At 42.2% G+C, this 19,767-nt stretch overlaps 1 protein-coding gene across 3 annotated transcripts in view; it reads left to right on the top strand.

Moving 5' to 3' along the window:
- Positions 1–19,767, top strand: part of LOC105029999 (synapsin-3) — a 101,478-nt gene that overhangs the window by 24,868 nt on the left and 56,843 nt on the right. For all 3 annotated transcript variants that reach the window (XM_013131635.3, XM_020042950.2, XM_013131636.2), the window contains 2 exons: positions 575–632; positions 14,577–14,668. In XM_013131635.3, the coding sequence (XP_012987089.1) occupies positions 575–632; positions 14,577–14,668 (150 nt within the window). The remainder of the gene's footprint in view (positions 1–574; positions 633–14,576; positions 14,669–19,767) is intronic.

Genomic DNA, 19,767 nt, shown 5'->3' with positions numbered 1-19,767 from the left:
ATATGCTCTGGATTTAAGGTCTGACTCTCCATTTCCCCAGCTCTCTTTTCTTCTTCTTCCTTCTCTTCATTAGGTGCCTAAAAGTTAAATAAATGGTGGATATGATGTTATAACTAATTATGATGATGCTTTGCTGATACTCAGTCTGGGAAAGTTTGCTCATACTGTACCTCACAGGGACCACATGAAGCTGTATTCATGGAAGAATGAATATTCGTCAATGGTCTCAAGCTATTTTGGAGAACTTGGCTTTCCTAAATAAAATAATGAAAGATTATTTTGAGGTTGTTTTGGCTGCATGCTGTTGCTATGACCAGTACACACTGCGCAAGTGTTTTAATATACATAGGTGGCCAGAACAACATCTTATCCTGTAATCATACAAATTTTTCAGGTAACTTGAAATCCCCCTTTCTGGTCAACTTGACACATCCATTTTTAAACCTATTGACAATATGTATCTGCCTAGTCACTAAACTAGGCTTGTGCTACATGTGAATTACATGTTAATAAGCTCTCGGTTGACTGTACATCGCCTTGTCTTCTTGTGCCTTTCCTATTTCTTTCCTCACAGGGCCAAGTATTTCAGAGGGAAGAAGCTGAACGGGGAGTATGACATCCGCGTGGAGCAGGTTGGTGCCGTTCTGTTTGTTCTATATTAGTGGGAGGGGCTCTTGACGACCGCTTCATATGATGGAGATGGGGGATTGGTTTGTTTTGCCCTGCTGATGCCAACCCGCATATAGCAAGAAATAAATAAAATCCACTGGGGATTCAAGCAGTTTCATGCAATTTCCATTAGGTTTGTGTATGACGTGAGAGCTGTAGCATCTGGGCAGCAGCAGATATTATATACTTAGACACTCTGTACAAGGCCTTTTGTGTCCATACCTCCATTACCTTATCATCACAAGAGCATGCTTTGTGTATGTACAGATAATATGCATATTGATACTATATGAAATACAGTGTATACAGCACACCAAGCAACTGTCTAGACACACAGTCTTTTTTGTGAGTAGATCATATCTAATTTCCCTCCAAAAACCTGCTTGGCCACACATCTGCAAGCGATTGGGCCTACCGGAGTCCCCTTTGAAATTAAGTGGTTGAACTTTATGGTTAGAAGGAAAAAGTTAACCACAAAAGACTAACCTGTAAGCTTAGGTCTGTTTGTTCAGCACTACTGTCGTGGTAACGTCTCATTCTTAGTGATGTTGAAACTCTAGCTGGGGGGTTTCCGAGTTTATGGTAAGCGATGTAAAATATGGGAGGTGTTCGGATTGTTGCAGTTCTTGGCATCACCAAGAGCAAATCCCAATAAAAACATGTGGGAGCTCTTAATTAGGTCTATCGGGGTTGCAACCATAATCCCGCCCCCCCAACCTTCTACAGCCCGAACACCCCTATTCTTACCAAACTGTTCGCTGTTACCCATCTGTTACTCGCAGGGAAACAAGTCAGTTGCAAATTGCCCTATGCTGGCACAGTACTGCCCCACCCGCCCTAGCTGGACCCCTCCCTGAATGTCAGTATGTCTTAAATGAAGCTCAACAAGGAAGGAAACACGACTCCTGTGTGAAAGTTGAAACGACACAATGGGGTCATGATCCCGGTTTTAAAAATGACAATGAAAGCAGATCCCCTTTGCTCTTTTTCTGTCCTTCCCGTCTCCTAAAGCTCAGCTCTGCAGTGTTGTTGTCCTTCCTCACCCTGCTCTGAACTCAGCTGATGCCCACGTGCCCAGAGCCCTCCTAGCTAGTTCTCTCACGCCCCTTGTATGGCTGCACCCATATAAGGTGCCAGTATGAGGTACAGGCAATGCACAGGCCGCCCATAGCACATGTACTGCTTGACAGAGAGAGAGGCCGAGGTAATGGAGAGTGAGAGTGAGAGCCAGGCAAAGAGGAGCGGTGACAGGCAGAGGCACCAGAGGGCAGAGAGGAGCGGTAACAGGCAGAGGCACCAGAGGGCAGAGAGCGACGAGTGGCAGGCGGAGGGAATCAGTGAGCGGCAGAGGCAGGAGAGAGAGATGGAGGAATAGACAGACACAACATGAGACAGGAAGGTACATTGAGGTTCGGTGTCGCTTGATATGCCTCATCAACTCCTTGATTTAGATTTCGTTGGTGTAATCTCGTTGTCATGAGTAACTCCCCCACAAAGACCAGGCCCTGCTTGGAAGGGTTACTTTTGGCTGACACCACGACATGTAAAACCTGCAGAGCACTTAAACACGGTACAAAAGGTCTTCATTGCGCTGTTCATATTACTGACGGAGCTCTAAGCCTTTTTATATTAAGCTTATAGCTAAGCTATATATATCAGTGTCACCTTGTGCCTGAATAGCATAGTTTCCGATGGGAACATCATGTGTCCTTTCATATACTCTTCATGCTCATATTTCATTGGGTTGCATAGATATAATGGAGAGCAGTTTATCAACTGAAGGATATGTCCCACCCAACATTAATCAATTGATTCATAGTGTTCCATAAATTTTGTGAGTTCCATAAGAGTGAACGTTGTCATCCAGGGTGAAGCTAGCATTCTTCATGCTTGTCTACTGACAGAACCTTGGGGCTCTTCTGAAGCTATCTTGCGATACACATCTGGAAGAAGGCGTATACAACACATGAAGTGTGTGAGAATATGTCATTGCCGCCATGTTTTTCCAAGCTGCGAGTCAAAATAACTTAAACAACGTCAAGTTCAACAAGTAAAGGAAAATGCTTGATCTGATTTGTAGGACCTGTTTTAAGCCAGATGTTGACTGGGTATGGCAGGTATCCTTCCCCTGTTACTTGCCAGACACCAACAGAAAATGTTGGCTTGGCCTTGAGCTGATGTCCAGTTCTTCTTTTCGTTGACTTACCCTCTGGGATTCTTATGTGTGTTGAGAAGTGCCCCAAGTTATCCTGCTGAATCACTATTGAATGTGGCCACAGTAATATCTACACATATGCTTAACAATTTGCACATGAGCCAGGTGGGCCCTAAATGGCCATCCAAATGTCTTATGGGTGTTTTCTCCCACAATGTCTTTTGTTTCTTTGATCGTCTCCTAGATATTTGCTGCTCTGCTCTTTTGGCAGCTTAGCAGTGCCAAACTGAGGATCTCGATCATTTCATGACATCACGTTTTTTCCACTGTGAGTGATTTGTTATCCTTGTTTCGTGAGAAAAGGATAACGTGAGAAGAGGAAAAAAATGACGCAGTTTTGCTCAATTGGACATATTACGTTATTAGAACATCCAGGAGGTCCGATCATGATTGAGTTTTTATAAAGGCTAGTTTCTATGGGTTCCAATCAACCATCCAGTGAGTTCTAGACAGGTCGTCAAGGGCAACATCTGCTCACCAGGCCCATGACCTCAGTGAGGACTGAATGCCTGCCCTGCTCTGCTCCCCTCCACCCTGTCCTTCCACTGTTTCACGCACTTCTCTTCTGTAATGGCGATTCACAGCCAATTGGGTTTGTGTCATTTGTACCCTTAGTAATCACTTCAGAAGTTCAGGGTGTCATGGTAAATTGCTCACTGTATCAAATAGCTCACAGTCAATGTGACTTTGAGCAAATGGATAGAATGGCTAACATTAGCTGACTGTTTATGCATTAGCATAGCAATTTTAATCATTAGTCATCTTTCTACATCTTTCCTGTGTAGAATGAAGGCTGGGCTTCTAGCTATGCCTGTGCACATGCTTCCAGTGGTTACTGTGGTTCTACGCTGTTACATATATATTTTTTATCACCTGTTTAGCTAATCTATCTTAAAAAGACAGCTGACATACCTACGTCCACTGGCCACCTCTTTAGTATCAAGTAGGACTCCCTTTTGCCTTTATCCATTTCAAGGTTGCATTGTGCTTTCAGAGATTTGTATTTGTGGCCTTTCTGTCAGCTTGAATGAGCCATTCTCCTTTGACCACTAACAATGTGCTTTTGTCCAAAGTACTCACTAGTTGTTTATCACACTGCTATATGTAAACTCGAGAGATTATAGTCAATGAAATCCCAGGAGGTCTGCTGTTTCTGAGATGCTGGAAACACCACGTCTGCCACCATCTATCATAGAAATTCTTCCCCATTCTAATGCTTGGTTGAGCAACGGCTAAATCTTTTAACTATGTCTGCATACTTTATATACTTTACCAAATGATTAGACTATTTGTGTTAATTCAGGTTTACCTTGATTTGCAATGACACTTCTTTGGTCCATGTTACATTTGACATTTACTTTTTAGTAATTTAGCTGATGCTCTAAAGAGACTTAGGTGAAACAACCGCACAGATTAGTTCTAAGTTCATTCTAATGAATGTATTGGAAATCAGCAAAAGTAATTGCTGGAAATTAGACCATACAAGTAAACATAAAATGTAATAAGCAAAGTTTACAAAAAAAGACAACAGAGGTGGTAGCAGTGGAACTATTTTAGATACTCTATGAAAAGGTTTTCACATGTTTTTTGAAGATTGGGAGAGACTGGGCTATCCTAGCCTCCAGGGGAATCTGGTTCCACCATTGAGGTGCCAAGACAAAGAAGAGTTTTGACTGTGTGGCTCAGGAACTGCCCCAAAGGGGTAGAATGACTTAGAGCCCAGAGGTGGCTGAACGAAGTTCCCAGTTAGGGGTGTTTGGTTTGAGCATTGTCTGAAGTTATGGAGACGAGTCTCCTCTTGTTGCTCTATAGGAAAAAAACATGGCCTTGTAGCGTGTCAGGTGGAAGCCTTTGAAGTGTGGAGGTGTGTTGTTAAAAAACTGCACATTCAAATGCAAAGCCTCTAATTGAAAGCATACATTTTCGACTTGTGCATACCCTAACGATACAGTAATTAAAACTTAAAGTGGAGTCATAATAAACCAAATAAGCTGTCATTTCTAAATGATTCATCCACTATGGATGAAAATCCTTGAATTAGTGCAGAAATACAAAGTGATTATTTTTTAAAGATTTTCTCTGTATTTATGCAACTTAAACTCCATTATTTAAGTATTTATATTTAGGATAAGGTTTTATTGCCTGAATATTTCACTCTGCTTTTCTGAAAATAATTGTACCATTTAATTATGATTGGTCTAAAGTTGTACATACCAAGATGAGGTCTTCCTGGTAAAGTATTTAAACCCCCTCAGCTAAAACAGGGTCAGTGTCCGATCTCAATCTCCCACTCAAAGGCCTGGGATTAGTGACAGAAACAGTCTTGGACCCAACCTTCAACCCCCCACACTAAAAACAAATGACACAATGCAAATGTTATGACAATTTTATGATTGTATTTTTTGTCAGTATGGCAGTATTGTCAGTTATATAACTACTTATGTGAAATTTGTTGACTAGTTGAGACTCAAATAACAATGCAATTATCTCTCGGGACAGGCTGGCTGGCTAGATCCATCTATACTTTTGTGGTTAGGGTGTTAGGAAATGTATCTACACAATACTTCCGAAGTCAATATCAGTATTTCAAATAGTTATACCGTTGTAAAATTGCTTAAACAAACTGCATTATCAATTTAGTGCAGTTTATACCATGTTACATTTTGCACTAGTTCAAAGCTATGTTTTTCTGGTTACTTTGGCAACACAAGTCTGTATACAAAGACCATAAAAAAAGACTTCCAAACTGCTTCAATTCATGGTAGTTAAAGAAAAAAAGGATTTAAATTGACTATTACTGTGTATTTTGAAAATGCATGAACAAAATATATACCTGATCATGAAAATGTAGTTGGATGCATGCATTCTGTATCAGCTTTTCTTTAATTTCTTTGTGCCAGGTAGCAACACAATATTACCTTCTTTCTCTGGGGACCAATTGGTTAAAGAAATTGAGTCAAAACATTGTCCATAAAGCAATTTCGTTTCTTATTTTAGCGTAATTTGGGTCTATAAAATAAGAGTACAAATGTAAAGAGCACAGCATCCTTGTGCCAGGTACTAACATAATACTGCAGATAAATGTATGGCATAAACATTTTGGCCTTGGCAAATACTTAAATATACTTTACTTAAAGTTAATACTTAATTAAAACTTTACTGCTTGAATACTTATACAAAAATGTAACTATTGACTGTCAGCATTTACATAGAGAAGGGCCTTCAATTGCTACTGCAACTCAGATGACTATTGATTCGGTAAAGTAATGGATAATAAGATGCCATAGTTGACGCTGTATTTTTGCCAGACCGCTTAAGCGGAGCCAGCTAAGAAGAACTAATGTTTCTTACTGAGTGACTGACTGACTAACTTACTACCCCTTGTTAAATAGGGTAGTGGTTAGAGAACCGGACTTGTGAACTATAGGTCCCGAGTTTGTATCTCCTCGCAGGCGAAGCCAAAAATGCATTGTGAATTATTCCGTATTGATGAAAACTTTGCTGGCTAAGACTGAAACTGTATACGGTTATATTGCGACTGTTTCTGGCATGGAATAGTTCATCTTCAGTCTCGCTAGCAATTCCTTAATTCTTATGATTATTCCTAGGAAGTTAGTAGATACTAGTAAGCCTATTACTGGCTAATAAGCTGTTAAAACGGCCTGTGGCAAATGCAATACTGTTCATATACGCTATTTGTGGTGGAGGCAAACTTAATAAGAGACTAGTTAGTCAGTTTAACAATCCTCAATGGAGTCTTGCAACTGCTGATACGTTTAATGCCGTGGGGTAGTGGTTAAAGACAGTGCCTCTCATGTCGAATCTATTGAGCGCAACAACATTTATTTATTTTTGGTAGATCCCACGATTCTCTCGTCTTTTCATTTGATGAAAAAGTTAGTTGTCATCGCCTTTATTGATAGTTATTGTATAAATGTAATTCATGAATGAAAGAAAAAAGTATGTTGTTTTGCCATGAAAGAAGAAAATACGTTCTTATGCCATGAAATGAAATCGCTTTGGCAGACTTGCTAGCAATTGCCAAATTCTTATGACTATTCCAGTAAGTTAGTAGACACCGGTAAAGATTATTACTGGCTATTTGTGCCGCTATTTGTGGTGGAGGTAAACTTAGTAAGAAACGTCAGTTTCAAAGTATCAGTGTCATTCACGAATGGCCAATTAACTATTAAAATAACCAGTGGCAAAAGAGGATTTGTTCAGGATAGAGACAAGAGGCTATACTGACACCCAGCAAATGTTTCAGCTCTGTGGTTTAGTGGTTAACAACACAGCCTTTCACATGTGCGACCTGGGTTTGAATCTTGAGGTGTCAACATTTTCTTTTGCGGGCCGTCTGAACTAGTCTTGCCCGGTTTCTTGTTCAGTAAAGCCTTTATAATAGATGTAATAGATTGTAATAGATGGAATAGATTTTATATTGGCAACGCTTGCTTGTTAGGGCATTAAATCTCCTGCAATCTATCATCATAATTATTGAACAAAACTCAGGGTTATTCAATGAAAGCTTCTCTAATTTTAGAGATGTTCAGTGCAGTTTCCTTCAGTACAGGCCATTACTTTTTTGGTTTTACAAAAGAATTGACACAAGTCTTACAAGATGCTGGAATTACAAAAGATGATAGTTCCACACTATATGTCGGCTCTTATTCTCAGTGAATGCACTGGTCATGTTTTTTTTATTACCTTTCTTTGCACTCCACTACTCTTTCATTCACTCTCATTAATTTTGCTGTCCATTTTGCGTGTCTTTCCCCCTGGCCTTGTTTTATGTAGTTTGTCACTGTGCGGTTGTTCCTTGGTCCGGTGCTGTCCGAAGTTGAGGCTCTGTGCCTTTCTCTGCTTGGTGTTGCTAAGTTTCTGCATTATCGTCTCTTGTATCTGTTCTTCATCATGTTGAATGGTTGCATCTTGGTGTATTTGATGCGTTTGGCTTAGAACGCACCTCTGCCTAAAGGCCATTTCAGTTTGTGATTCCTATCCCTGGCTGTGCCCAGCCATTTGGGGAAAGCTTGCTTCCATGTGCCAATCTAGGAAGTACAGTATCTCAGGTTTATTTTGTGGTGGTTACCTATGAAATCCTTGTCCCCCCTTTCGGCCTCTTCGTCTTCCTGCCCCTTTTCCAAGATGGTTGGGTGAGCATTGGCTTCATTGAGAGTCTGAGGCATTTGACTGCTGGCTTATTTGGATGATTGTCATACCAGCTGGTCAGTTCACACTGTTCTGATTCCGTTGCACTTTGGGGTCCAGAGTGGCTCTTGTGAAGTGGCCTGACTCCATCCCAGCTGGTTCAGTTTTTGGGTCTTAAGTTATATTTGGTTCTCAGTTGTGAGTTCACATACGGAACACTTGTTGCCAGGTTTGGCCGATTAATCAAATCATAATCAAAATTGCGATTATTGATGTGCAATATCCAAATCGACAACTAATAAAAAGTTGAATGAGCTTCACGCAAGGCAACGGAGGCACGCATCAATATTTTATCCAGATCGTGCAGTCTTTCCCTGATTCCATCCCAGAGTGTCAGTGCACTTTCATGACTGCATTTGTGTCCGGGGGATGATTGCTTCCCTGGTGACTGTTGTCCTTCACAGGCTGTTAAGGATGTGGCCATTTCAGCTCTGCTGCTGACCAAACGTCTGGACCCGTCAAGCAACCTTCCTCAGTGACTCTAAATGTCCTGCCTCACGGTGCTGACCACTTGGAGAAGCCTCTGGCTGACTTCCATTTATCTGTATTCATCTGTATTGTCTCTAGTTTTTGCTGGGCCGCATAAGTGGAGCCGGCCAAGAAGAGTCAATGTCTGTTACCGACTGATGTGAGTGAGTGAGTGACTGACTGACTTCCCTTTGTTAAATAGCGTAGTGGTTAGAGATGCGGACCTGCAAACTATAGGTCCTGCGTTCAAATCTCCTCACAGTCAAGACATAGTAGGTGTTAGGATTTAACCTTCAGTATCTACATTATAGTAAGCTTAAAAGAAAACTCTTTACGGTTATATTGCAACTGTTTCTGGTGGATTTTCAAAGCAAAACCCCTTGGGCAGTAAAAGAGTAGGGGTTTCCATGATTCTCTCGTCTTTTCACTTGAAAGTCAGTTATCGTCACCTATATTGATAGTTATTGTGTCAGTGTCATTCTTGAATGATAGAAAAACATATGTTATTGTGCCATGAAATGAAATAGCTTTGGTATGAAATAGTACACCTTTAGTCTAGCTAGCAATTAATCAGTCTAATAAGCTGTTAAAACTGCCAGTGGCAAAAGCCATACAGTTCATAGATGCTATTTTTGGAGGAGGTAAACTTAATAAGAAATGTTAGTCAGTTTAACACAATGCTCAATGGTGTCTAGGGACTGGTCAAATGCCTTATATATATTTAATTTATTTTAATTGCAGTCCAGCTGAACTAGGCTTGTTTTTTTATACTGTCGTGTAATTTTTTTGTCGATCTGAAGAGAAACCCTGCGAATAATTTCCAGGACATTAAGATATTCTTAGATCATACTTAAAACCAGAAAGTCAGTAAAGTGCAACTGCCAGGTCAACCTTTTCACATGATGAAAAGGTTTCGTTTACAAGAGATATAACGCACCATTTAATGGTTGAGGTTGGTACGGGGAGTGTGAAGTTTAGTCTAAATGCGTCTCTCGCATGAAAAGGTCAGAAGTACATCCTGTCTTTGGAAGGTTTTCCACAGTTCCAGGTGTTGAGCACTTGTCATGTTATGTCATTACCCAGTAAGCTAACACTATGACATCTCATTACATTGTTCAGGCCCACTTTAAAATATGTTGTGCTTATGAATTCTTCATAATGCCTACATAAGCAGTTTATGGGTTACAAAGGCTCTCTAACTGCCAATGTCAGATATGCCATAAACCTGTGCTTTAGCCCACATGAGAAATGTGCCTCACAGCCTGATGTTGAAGCAACTCTGTTATAAAGGTTGAAACCAACATAAATCAGGGCAACTTCATTGTTGCTGCCTCTTTTAGCAAAAATTTGGTCCATGATCTGGGTAAGGGAGCATGTAGCTGTGTAATTCATTAGACAAAAGTTGATATTTTAAATGGTGTCATTTATTGTATTCCTTTTAATGAGACATGGCTGTATATCAAAGAAAAAATAGTTATGTTGAGCTAGCTAGGATTTGTTTTATAAAACTAGCTGACTCCTGTAGCTAGTTAGCACATTTTTACATTGGGATTGCTGGCTGGCTAACTAGCTAGCTTGTGATGATAGCGCTTGCAATCCAGGGTCAGCTGCATAATCTAGCTACTTGCTTGAGTAAGAGGGCACAGTTTCTGGAATCCTTATTTCAAATAATGTGAGTGACTACTGTAGGGGGCTATAACCAAACACATTGCTTTGTGCCTAAGAATAGCCCTTAGTAATGACTTCTTGGCAGAATCCCATAAATAACTGAGGTTTCCTTCGTCGTCAAAAATATGGTATTAGGCCAACCAATATTTTCAGAAGCATTTTACCGCTAGAGTAATCGCTTATAAGTTTGTCACCTGGCCATAACGTAAGGTGCATTGTACACCTGGACAACAGCAACTTCCATTACCACAGTTCCAACAACACTCCCAAAGACTCCTGATTTCAGTTTTTTGTTGGTGCTGGTAGCGAGGAACAGATGGGAAGGGCAGGGGGATTGGAGGGAGGGAGAAGGAAAAGACATTCAAATGCTATTATTGCTGTTTACTGTGCCCTCCACTTGCTCTGAGACGCTGGCTCTGTGTGTGGAGGGGGGGCTGTTTTGACTAGGCCTGATACAGACATAAAAATATTCACAACGCCCTCATACACTGGTTCGTGCATTGCGATTATGCATGTGCGCTCGAGTCAAGATTTGGCCGAGGCTCGATGGGAACAGTACACCGACCCGAGAGACACTTACATCAGTTAAATCATGGAACTCTTGTTCTTGAGGCCAGCACAGGGTTGTGAAAACGACAACAAAATACAGAACTGTTAGTACTTCAGAACCTGTTTCTCAAATATTAACTGATTGTACATTACTCCATCCTTTATCTTTGGTGGGTTTCATTTAGGCACTCTCTGAGAAAGATGTCTCTCCAGCCAGAATGCTTGTTTTGTTGGGTGCCAGCACCAAAGACATTTAAAAAGACTTCCACGATAAATCGATGATTGCAGCCCTCTACATACTTTAGTGCTACTTCTTGGCACATTCTGAAATTCTGCAACTGGTCTAGCTGTGGCAGAGAAGGGGAGAATAATCATCTGCTGGGGGCAGTTGAAGAGCTGAGAAGGCAGTTGTGCCGTGTATCCTGTCCTGTTTTCCTTTCCCAGGGCAAAAGCTGCTCCAACACAAGTCTGAATGTATTACCCTGATGGTAACCATGGCACTGTCAAATGGGCCTTGCATCCCGGGCATTCGCCCCACAGTTGCACAAACGGCTCATCCATAACTGCCCAATGACCGGGTCCCTTAGCGTTCCAGCTAGCCAATAGCAGTTTGGGAGCGCTGTTTTTGGTCGTTGCCAGGAACTAGCCCACTCCTCTGGTTTTATCTGGTCACAGCAAATGTCAACGTAGGCCCCTTGCTGAGGGATTGCAATTTGCCAGGGGGATGTGTTGAAGATCTGTATACTGGAGTGGATGTTACTCTGTTCATTTCTGTGTGTGTGTGTGTTGTGTGTGTGTGTGTGTGTTAGGTTTTTAAGAGTGTTTCTTGGCGACGGGCGGCAAAGCGCTGTGCTGAGCACACAGATGTTTCTTTGAGAGGCAGGGAGGCGGGTATCAGTTTAGAGGAGCTAAGAGGAACTGAGGAGAGGAAAGGAGCCAAGTTGCAGTGTGTTGTATCCTTGAGGCACATTGAGAGTGAGTGGCGCCTCCATGTCCCGTAAATGAGATTAGGACATTTACTCGCCCCCTGCTCTCCGCTTCTCCCTGAGTGCAAAACAATAAATAAAAAGAGGGGGTGTTTTTCACTTTGAAGACAAAAAAACACCCTTTTGTTAAGTTGCCACATTGTTCTGGATACTAACGAATGAAGAAAGCATACTTCCCCATACCAAGTTGGTCCGGGCAATACAGCTGAAAGGCAGGAAAGGAGGCATGTTTTTTGCCTTAAATTGTGCATTATGGAGAATGTGATTCTGGTGTATCTCCATTGCATTAAACTGTTACTGAGTCACTTTTCTAAACCAATAAATGGACGCCTTGAACTATATATTTTTAGATCCAGATAGAGATCTGCAGAGCATCATTGAAGCACCACAAACAACAAACAGCGGAAGTTAAGGAAATTTATTGTGTCTTCAGGTTATGGCCTTTTGAGATTTTATCAGTGAGGTTTCATAATGTTTCTCAGGTCAGAGGACAGGCTCGTTTTTCACAAACTAGCCTTCAGAGCCTGTACTAACAATGTCTGAATAGATTTTTTTTGGCATCCACATTCTTGGGAGTTTTTGTCATCCCTGTCTGCAGCCAAATGCAATGCTTACCCAGATGGCTTTGTTTTTGTATGTGTGTAGCGGATTTCCGAAACAACGTTCTCTGGCTTTACGTTAACAAAATGTATATTAACACTAGAAAAGATAAAGGCCCGTCCTGTCCTATGTTCTCAGCTTCGCCACCATCTGTATGGTATTGCTTCAAAATAGTTATTGTTAATTCAGAATAGCATCTAATTGTTTAATTTTGTGGCCGTTATGAAGGTTGTAATCATTTATTTTACGAAACCTTGCGTGTGCCTTGAAAGGCAGATGAAATATCACCACACTCTCTATGTAATGTTGTTGGGAATTGACCACGTGGGAATTAATTTTTTCATAATAGAAATATGACAGGGCTCATTAAAATGCCAGCATTACTGTAACCATACAGACTTATGAATAAATTCTGTCTGCCCCAGTACAGCTGTGTGGTCAACATCTGACTTTATGACGTCTGATTTTCTTCAAGTCTTTCGGTTGCAAACATTTTATGGGAGCTAACCTATCTAGGACCGGAAGTGCTTGAGACTGCTCCTACAGCCGACCTAAGATCCCATAGTGCGGCATATGAACTGAATCCACAGAACTTTAACGGTCGCTTGACACCTTGCCTCCCGTCCTAAGTGGACTAGTGATAGTGTCTGGCCTTTATCCCTCCAGAGATAGTTAACGTGGCTACCCATATTTTATCAGGCCGTGGGACATGTTTTTGTCTATCTTTAGGGTTCGTTTTGCTTTTTGACCTTCGGTAAAGCAGAATTTGTTAAGACACTAAACTAAGGTCACGAAGGCCAAAGACCAACAGTTGATAACATAAGTGACTTAGCATTTGATGTAATACAATCCCAAATTGAAATGTCTGTCGGGATTTTGTCATTTAACGTGTTTTAAAAGTAGTGTTTCTGATTCCTTGCTCATGATTGCATGATTTGTTGTGGTTGTTAATTATGGTTTGTATTATTAGCCTTGACTTTAGCAGACGTACATACCTTAAACAGTGGATATCATGAGTTTTTATATTACTCTCTTGGGTGTGCTGTTGATGGGAGAGTGCTTATGTTCAACACAGTGTCCCCAATTGAACACGTCCTCTGTGCATGGGCTGGAATGGCGTGTATCAAAATCTGTCTTTAACAAGAGATCTTAGCAAATTATGTTAAAAAGCATTTTTCTGTTTTGGAATGGTATCTCCCTTCCCAGACAACAGAATGATGTATGTGTTACAGATCTAAAAAATACTAGTTCATGTGGACCAACTATTGGCCAGCTCAAAAGGGTGTTTCTCTTATTTTTATGCTTCGGCCACGAATGCACGTATTGGATGTTGCCAGCTTTACTTTGGTTTGAGTTTTTCCTGGCCACTTTAATTCCACAAGACCGAGGGACATGACATAAGAGAGACAATGGTAGCAATGGCCTCTTGTAGTCCTACTGTTCCCAGGCCTCTTTCCCAGACAGCCCAAGCTGCAATGTCCCCTCCCATCCAGAGGATCTCTGCTTTGCTGAGAGTTTGATTAAGTCATAGTACCCTGGGCTACAGTCCCGGTCACAAGGCCTCTGCTGTCTTTCCCTGTCCTTGTCTCCCTAGGAGGCTACAGACACAGGCAGACTGGGAATAACTCAATTAGTGTGTCTCTCTCCAGTCCCACCATGCAAAATACAAACTCTGTGACATTAAACGTGTCGTCTGAGTTTTGTGTCTGTCTGGGCCTCAGCGAACTCCAGGGGGCTATCTCCTCTGGCACTGTGGACCTAAACGTGTCCCTCTGGATAATGATGGGAGGCCCCGTCCCTCGCACCTCATTGACCAATTATGTTGTAGTAATTCTATTTCTATGCCCCCCCCCCCCATGCCATCGCTGCCTTTGAGGAGTAGTGACTGGAGCTAAAGTGGGAGAGGCCACCACACCACTCACACATGACGTCATAGGTTATAAGTGATGTGTGTTTTCTGATGCAAACTATTAACACTTTTCCCATTCAAAAGTAACCATTTGTGCCTGTGCTGGTGAGTGTGAGTGGAACGGTTTCCCCTTGTATCGTTCAGATGGGTCAGTTTCTGCCGTTATGGTTATTACACATGATGACAACAATGGACACGTTTATGTGGTTGTTTCAGCCGAGGAATTGTGTTTTTGTGCTTTTTCTATCCCTCAGCGAATATTGTGTGGGTCTCAATGGTGTGTTTTCCCCTTGTTTCACAGGCTGAGTTCTCTGAGATCAACCTAGCCTCCTATGTCAACACTGGGTGTATGGTCGACATGCAGGCCACAAGAGGAGGAACCAAAGTGGTCAGGTAAGATGAGAGACCTGTATTGTCTGTCACTAGCTCTGCTCTGACGCATTTTCAGTCGGCCCTTGTCGGCCCGGAATGGTTCAAGTTTTTCCCTTCGAAAATTCGGCCTCCCAGCCGCAGTGAAATGTGTGTGTTCATACAGTTTACTTTCAGTCACCAAAAAAAACACGTGTCACCGAAGGTAATTGAGCCAGTGGGAAATTACAGAGATAATTTAGAATGAATACTGTTACGTAAAAACATTTCTCAGAGTTCTTGAATGCCTTCCTCGCTCTCTGTTGCGGTGTGTGTACGACTGCTGCGAGGTTCCAAAATGAAAGCCGTTGACGTATCTTCCCCTGCGGAATGCAACAGGAGCACAGGAGGTGATGATGGATCAGGACGTGACGACAACCACCGCCTCTCTCTACCGTCATGTAGTGGCGCTTCAGGCCCTGATTAGTAAATTAGATCAGATAATAAATTGCAGGCTGCTATGAGCCGTCAGCCCCGGATCGCTCCTCTCACAGCCTTCTGGGAGATGCTTTCCAGCCTGGCCCCGGATCTCTTTTTGCTGTCCTGGCTTGACGATGACCTAAGGAGTTGGAAGAAACCGACCCAGGTCCTGGCTAGTGATACACAACGCCTCGCTGCACGACTCTGGCATTAATGGACATTGTGTTTCCGCTTCCTTATTGGTACTGGATCTTTCGCCCGTTCAGGAAGCGTTCTGGCCGTGTGCGGCGTGACGACGTTTTTGTCAAGGATACAACAGCCTCTGGACAACACTGGTTGTAGTGTTGTTGGTCAGCTGTTCTGTCAGAGCTCGTTGTCTGGGATGTGGACGGCTGCCCGCTGCTCATCACTGAGCTTATTGTATGGCTGTTATGTCATCAATTCCCAGGGATTGACTGCAGAAGTGGGTCAATGGAGAGAGTCAACGCTGGAAATGATAGTATAGAGGAGGTTTGTCATAGGAGTGTTTCTGAAAGTACCAGTATAATCAACACCTGAGCATATACAATTAACCAATATGGTAACGGTATAATCATCAATGTATCAGGATATAAGCACAACAATATAATCAAGTGATGTATGAGTAAGAAGCCCAATGATCAAGTAACAATGAATATAAAGGGCCCTAATGGCTCTATTATTTTATTATAAGTTTCTTAAGGCCGGCGCCACCAATATTTAACAAGGAACTAATCTTGAAAGGTTGTGAAACAGTGGTGGCGGATGGGGAGAAAGATCCGCCCAGAAATTTGCATAAGGGGATGGCCAGGAAAGTAATGCAAGATAACACTTTATAAATGTGTGTTCTGAGTTGGCAAGACAGTTGCTCCTGCAGGTTATGATTGCTCATTAAAAGTCTAATTTGAATCCACAAACTCCTGAGTTATTGCATCTTGTAGAGTCGTTGCATCCTTTTTGGAAGAAGATACATTTTTCCACAACAAAATCTGTGTAATACTTAACTAAGAGAGGGTTTTTGTGGTCCCTGCCTGCAACACGTTTCCGTGCCCCGTCCGGTAGTACTGTATCTCCCCATGAACTCACAAGAGGTAGACTTGACAATTATTCTGTTGGACGTTCTGTATTATGGCTCGATTGAAGTAGTTGTTTTGTTCAAACTGTCCCGCGTGAGATGTAGGGATAGGATTTACACAGGAACAACATTGCCAGACTGCATAATGAATTAACGACATAATGAATTGTGCCTCTAGATAAATGTATATTGGACAATTTTGTGAGAAACTGTAGTAAAAGTGGGAGAAACTGCTCTGTGTGTGTTTGTGTGTGTACTGTACCTACATGTGAATAGTTTCCATGGCTTACACTGATCTGTGTTTGTGTGTTTTGTCTGTGTTCAGGTCTGGGCGATTGTGCGTGTCCTCGTTTGAGTGTGTGAGCACCCCATTCATGCTTTTGTCCATGTGGGGCCTTTTAAAGAAGAACCACGTTGGGATCATCAATCCGACCCTTGACCCCTGGCTTCGGCTTGCACTCACTAAACACAAGGCTGTGCAGTTCTGTGGTTTCAGACTGGTGGAACGTCTGAAAAAATGCATGTTTCCATTTGTTTGTCATGTATTAACTTAACTGTAACAAATTGACTATTGCCTCTACGGGTTTCGTTTCGGTCGGCTTGTGTTTATTTGTAACTGTGATGGCCCTTTCTCATGCATATTTGTCAATGGGCCTATAGCACAGTAATTCTCCCGGGGGAGAGCAAACAACTTACGTTTTGAAAGAACAATGACCGTATGCTTTTGTGACATGGTCTCCCTAGGCTGTCATCCAGTTTCATGATCTGCTGTTATTTGGTCCTAGAATTAGCCAAGTGGTTCTGCCCTTATTATTTTCTGCTTTGCTGTAATGGCAGGCAGCTTTTTGAGCATATATGGTGCGTTCTCTGTTGTGATTCACGTCCAAAACATGCCGTCACCCTTTTTGGTTTTCTTCTGCTATTTCTGCCAAACCCCTCCAGCCCAGCTGCCGAACAAAACATGAAGAGAAACACTGGTGTTTTACGATTACAGCAGCAGACCATGATTAGCCACAGCAAAAGAACTCTGAGGAGCACGACCAAAGGTTTCTTTTCCAAAGTCCTGCTCCTCCTGTGATGAATAAACTGAAATAAATCAGGGCGGTGATTAGGGTAATGGGAAACACAGCATCCTACCCAGTCCCGCTGGCAGTGATAGGCTACACTGCGCTGTAAATAAGTAGCTGCCCGTCTGCCTGGGCTGGATGGACTTTCAATATGGCCACTTGTCCACTTGTTACATCCTTCCAACCAACAATGGACGACATAGCCCCTCACACTGTTGGATTAGGCCAAATGACAGTCAGTAAGGACACTGCACCCAAGTGGGCGCTTCACTTAGATCGGGCTGGTTGAGGCCAACATCAGAGCCAGTCAGAATCACCAGAACTAGCATTTACCAAATCAGTCTCTTCCATAAATGGGCCATAAAGCATAAATTGCTGGCCTCATTAACATTAATTTCTTGGTTTTACTTACCTACCTAATTATTTTGTCTACTTTTATTTTTTTCTTGGTCTGTATGGCCTAGGCTGTAATTTAGCTCTTTAGAGTTGAATGTGTAGCCTACGCAGTGTACTCTTCAAAGACTCCCACAGGCCTTTTTCAATAACTTAACGCAGCCTGTCCATATTTTAAAAAGATGACGAGTAGCATGAAATTAATTGTTTACGATGTGTAAACAGAAGAGATGCCCTTAAAAGGAGGCTAGCACGTAACACTGTAAAGTTGTTGTTACTGTCTTTGGATAGTAGTGGAGTGAACCGACAAGAACCAAAACGTCTCTTTCGGTTTGGTTACAAAGTGTGTCTGCCTTTGTCCAAAGCACTGTAAGCAAGTGTGTGGTGTCGTTTGAGGGAAAAGCGAGTCACCCTGCTCATCCATAACCATGCTATTTATTAGCAGACGGACACTGGGAGGGAGTCCTGGACCTCCCCTTGCATTACTCCCTGTCCCTAATCCTCAGACGTGCAGCCAGCCACACAGATGGAGCAGGGAGATTGTATTAGCAGATGCTTGTCTTTTTTCTTTTCTCTATCCCATAAGCTACCGACCAGACAGGGTTGCGTCTCTGATTCCTGGGGCAAAAGTAATAATGAGACTGGCCTGACCATCCTTCAGGTACCTCAGGTGACGATTAATGAATGAAGACCACACAGAGATTTAATGAGGCCGTAAAGCTAGTTTTGCGATTCTCTTAATAGCCAGTTATTTCAGTACTTTGATGGGTACAATAACTGTCACAGGTCTTATCATAAATGTGCACTGCTATTTTGAGAAATGTTGCTCCAGCCATTTCCCCCTTTTCAATTTCTGTGATTTCCTAGGGGTGATCAAAACGTGTACTTTTCTACATAGATTGCTTTTCCGCAACATTTCAAATGTTCTGTGTATGGAATTCTCCAAATGCAAATTCAGTTGACACAGAAAAATAATATACATTTTCCTATAGTTATTGGCTGTTATTGAGGTTCATATTTTGGTGGTTAAGATGATAATTAACTAATATATTGTGAGCATTTCTAAACTGTAATGTCAAGTTTAAAGTTGCCTAAGCATATATACACACTGAATACGCTTGTGCAAATTGTGTGTATACAGACACACACTACAAAATCTTTTGACTCTAAAGCCCACTTTAATCACCTTTTTTCTACTAAAGACCCTTGCTACCTCAATCCGACCTTGTAATACCTTTGATGCGTCTTATTACACTTCCAGTTCGAAGACAGGCCAGCCTAAGTCAGACTTAGGTCTAACAAACTTGATAATAGGTTCTACCCAAGGGCATCATTGCCACCTTGATTACAATAGCGTGCCAGTCACATTGAGGCCTCACTACCCACTTTTGTAATGTAGTCAGGAATACAAACCTCTTAACCGCTAAAGTCAGAACAGCGCTCAGTTCCCCTTCTGTTGGAAGTCATTTTCTGGTGTGATATCACTCTGCCTCACTCCTGCTTTGCAATTCGCATCTGATGTTTTTTACATCGTCAGTGGAAGTGCGCCCAAGGGACTCGTCTGAAAATCCGGAATCTGCCACCATAACCGTTTGGATTCTAGAAAACAAAAGTCTGTCTTGTTGATCTAATATCACATTGTCTCTAACCTGCTGTGTATTTGTACTGTGTAGCTTATGTAGAGTTTGTATTTACCATTCATCTGACCCTCTGAGCTGCTTAGGATTTCGACGTGTGTTTTTCACTAGACCGTGGCCGGAGAAACGTGGCCAGAGGAGCGGTCCCTTCTTTCTTGGACAGTGGCCAGAGTAACAGTCCCCATTGGCAGGCTTGGCGGTATGAATGCACCACCGCCCATCATGGTCTTGAACTGCTGCCAGGTCTCCCTGGTGGCATCGGACCTGGGACCACAACCGCAAGCTACAGTACGACCGCTTCCCTCCCTGCTCAGAATAGTCCCAGTGGTCCACAACGGATTGCTCTCACACTTTGTTTATATATATTTTTGGGGGTTTTCATGAGTTATAAAGAAGTGGGAAAGACGGGGGGAGAGTGTGCTGAAATGGCGTTAGTACAGAATCAAACCTATGCTGCAGTGGTATGTGTGCACC

This window comes from Esox lucius, chromosome 23 (genome assembly GCF_011004845.1).
Source record: "Esox lucius isolate fEsoLuc1 chromosome 23, fEsoLuc1.pri, whole genome shotgun sequence".
NCBI classification, from domain to species: domain Eukaryota; kingdom Metazoa; phylum Chordata; class Actinopteri; order Esociformes; family Esocidae; genus Esox; species Esox lucius.
Note: the sequence above shows the minus strand (reverse complement) of the source record. Positions and strands in the feature narration are given on the sequence as shown.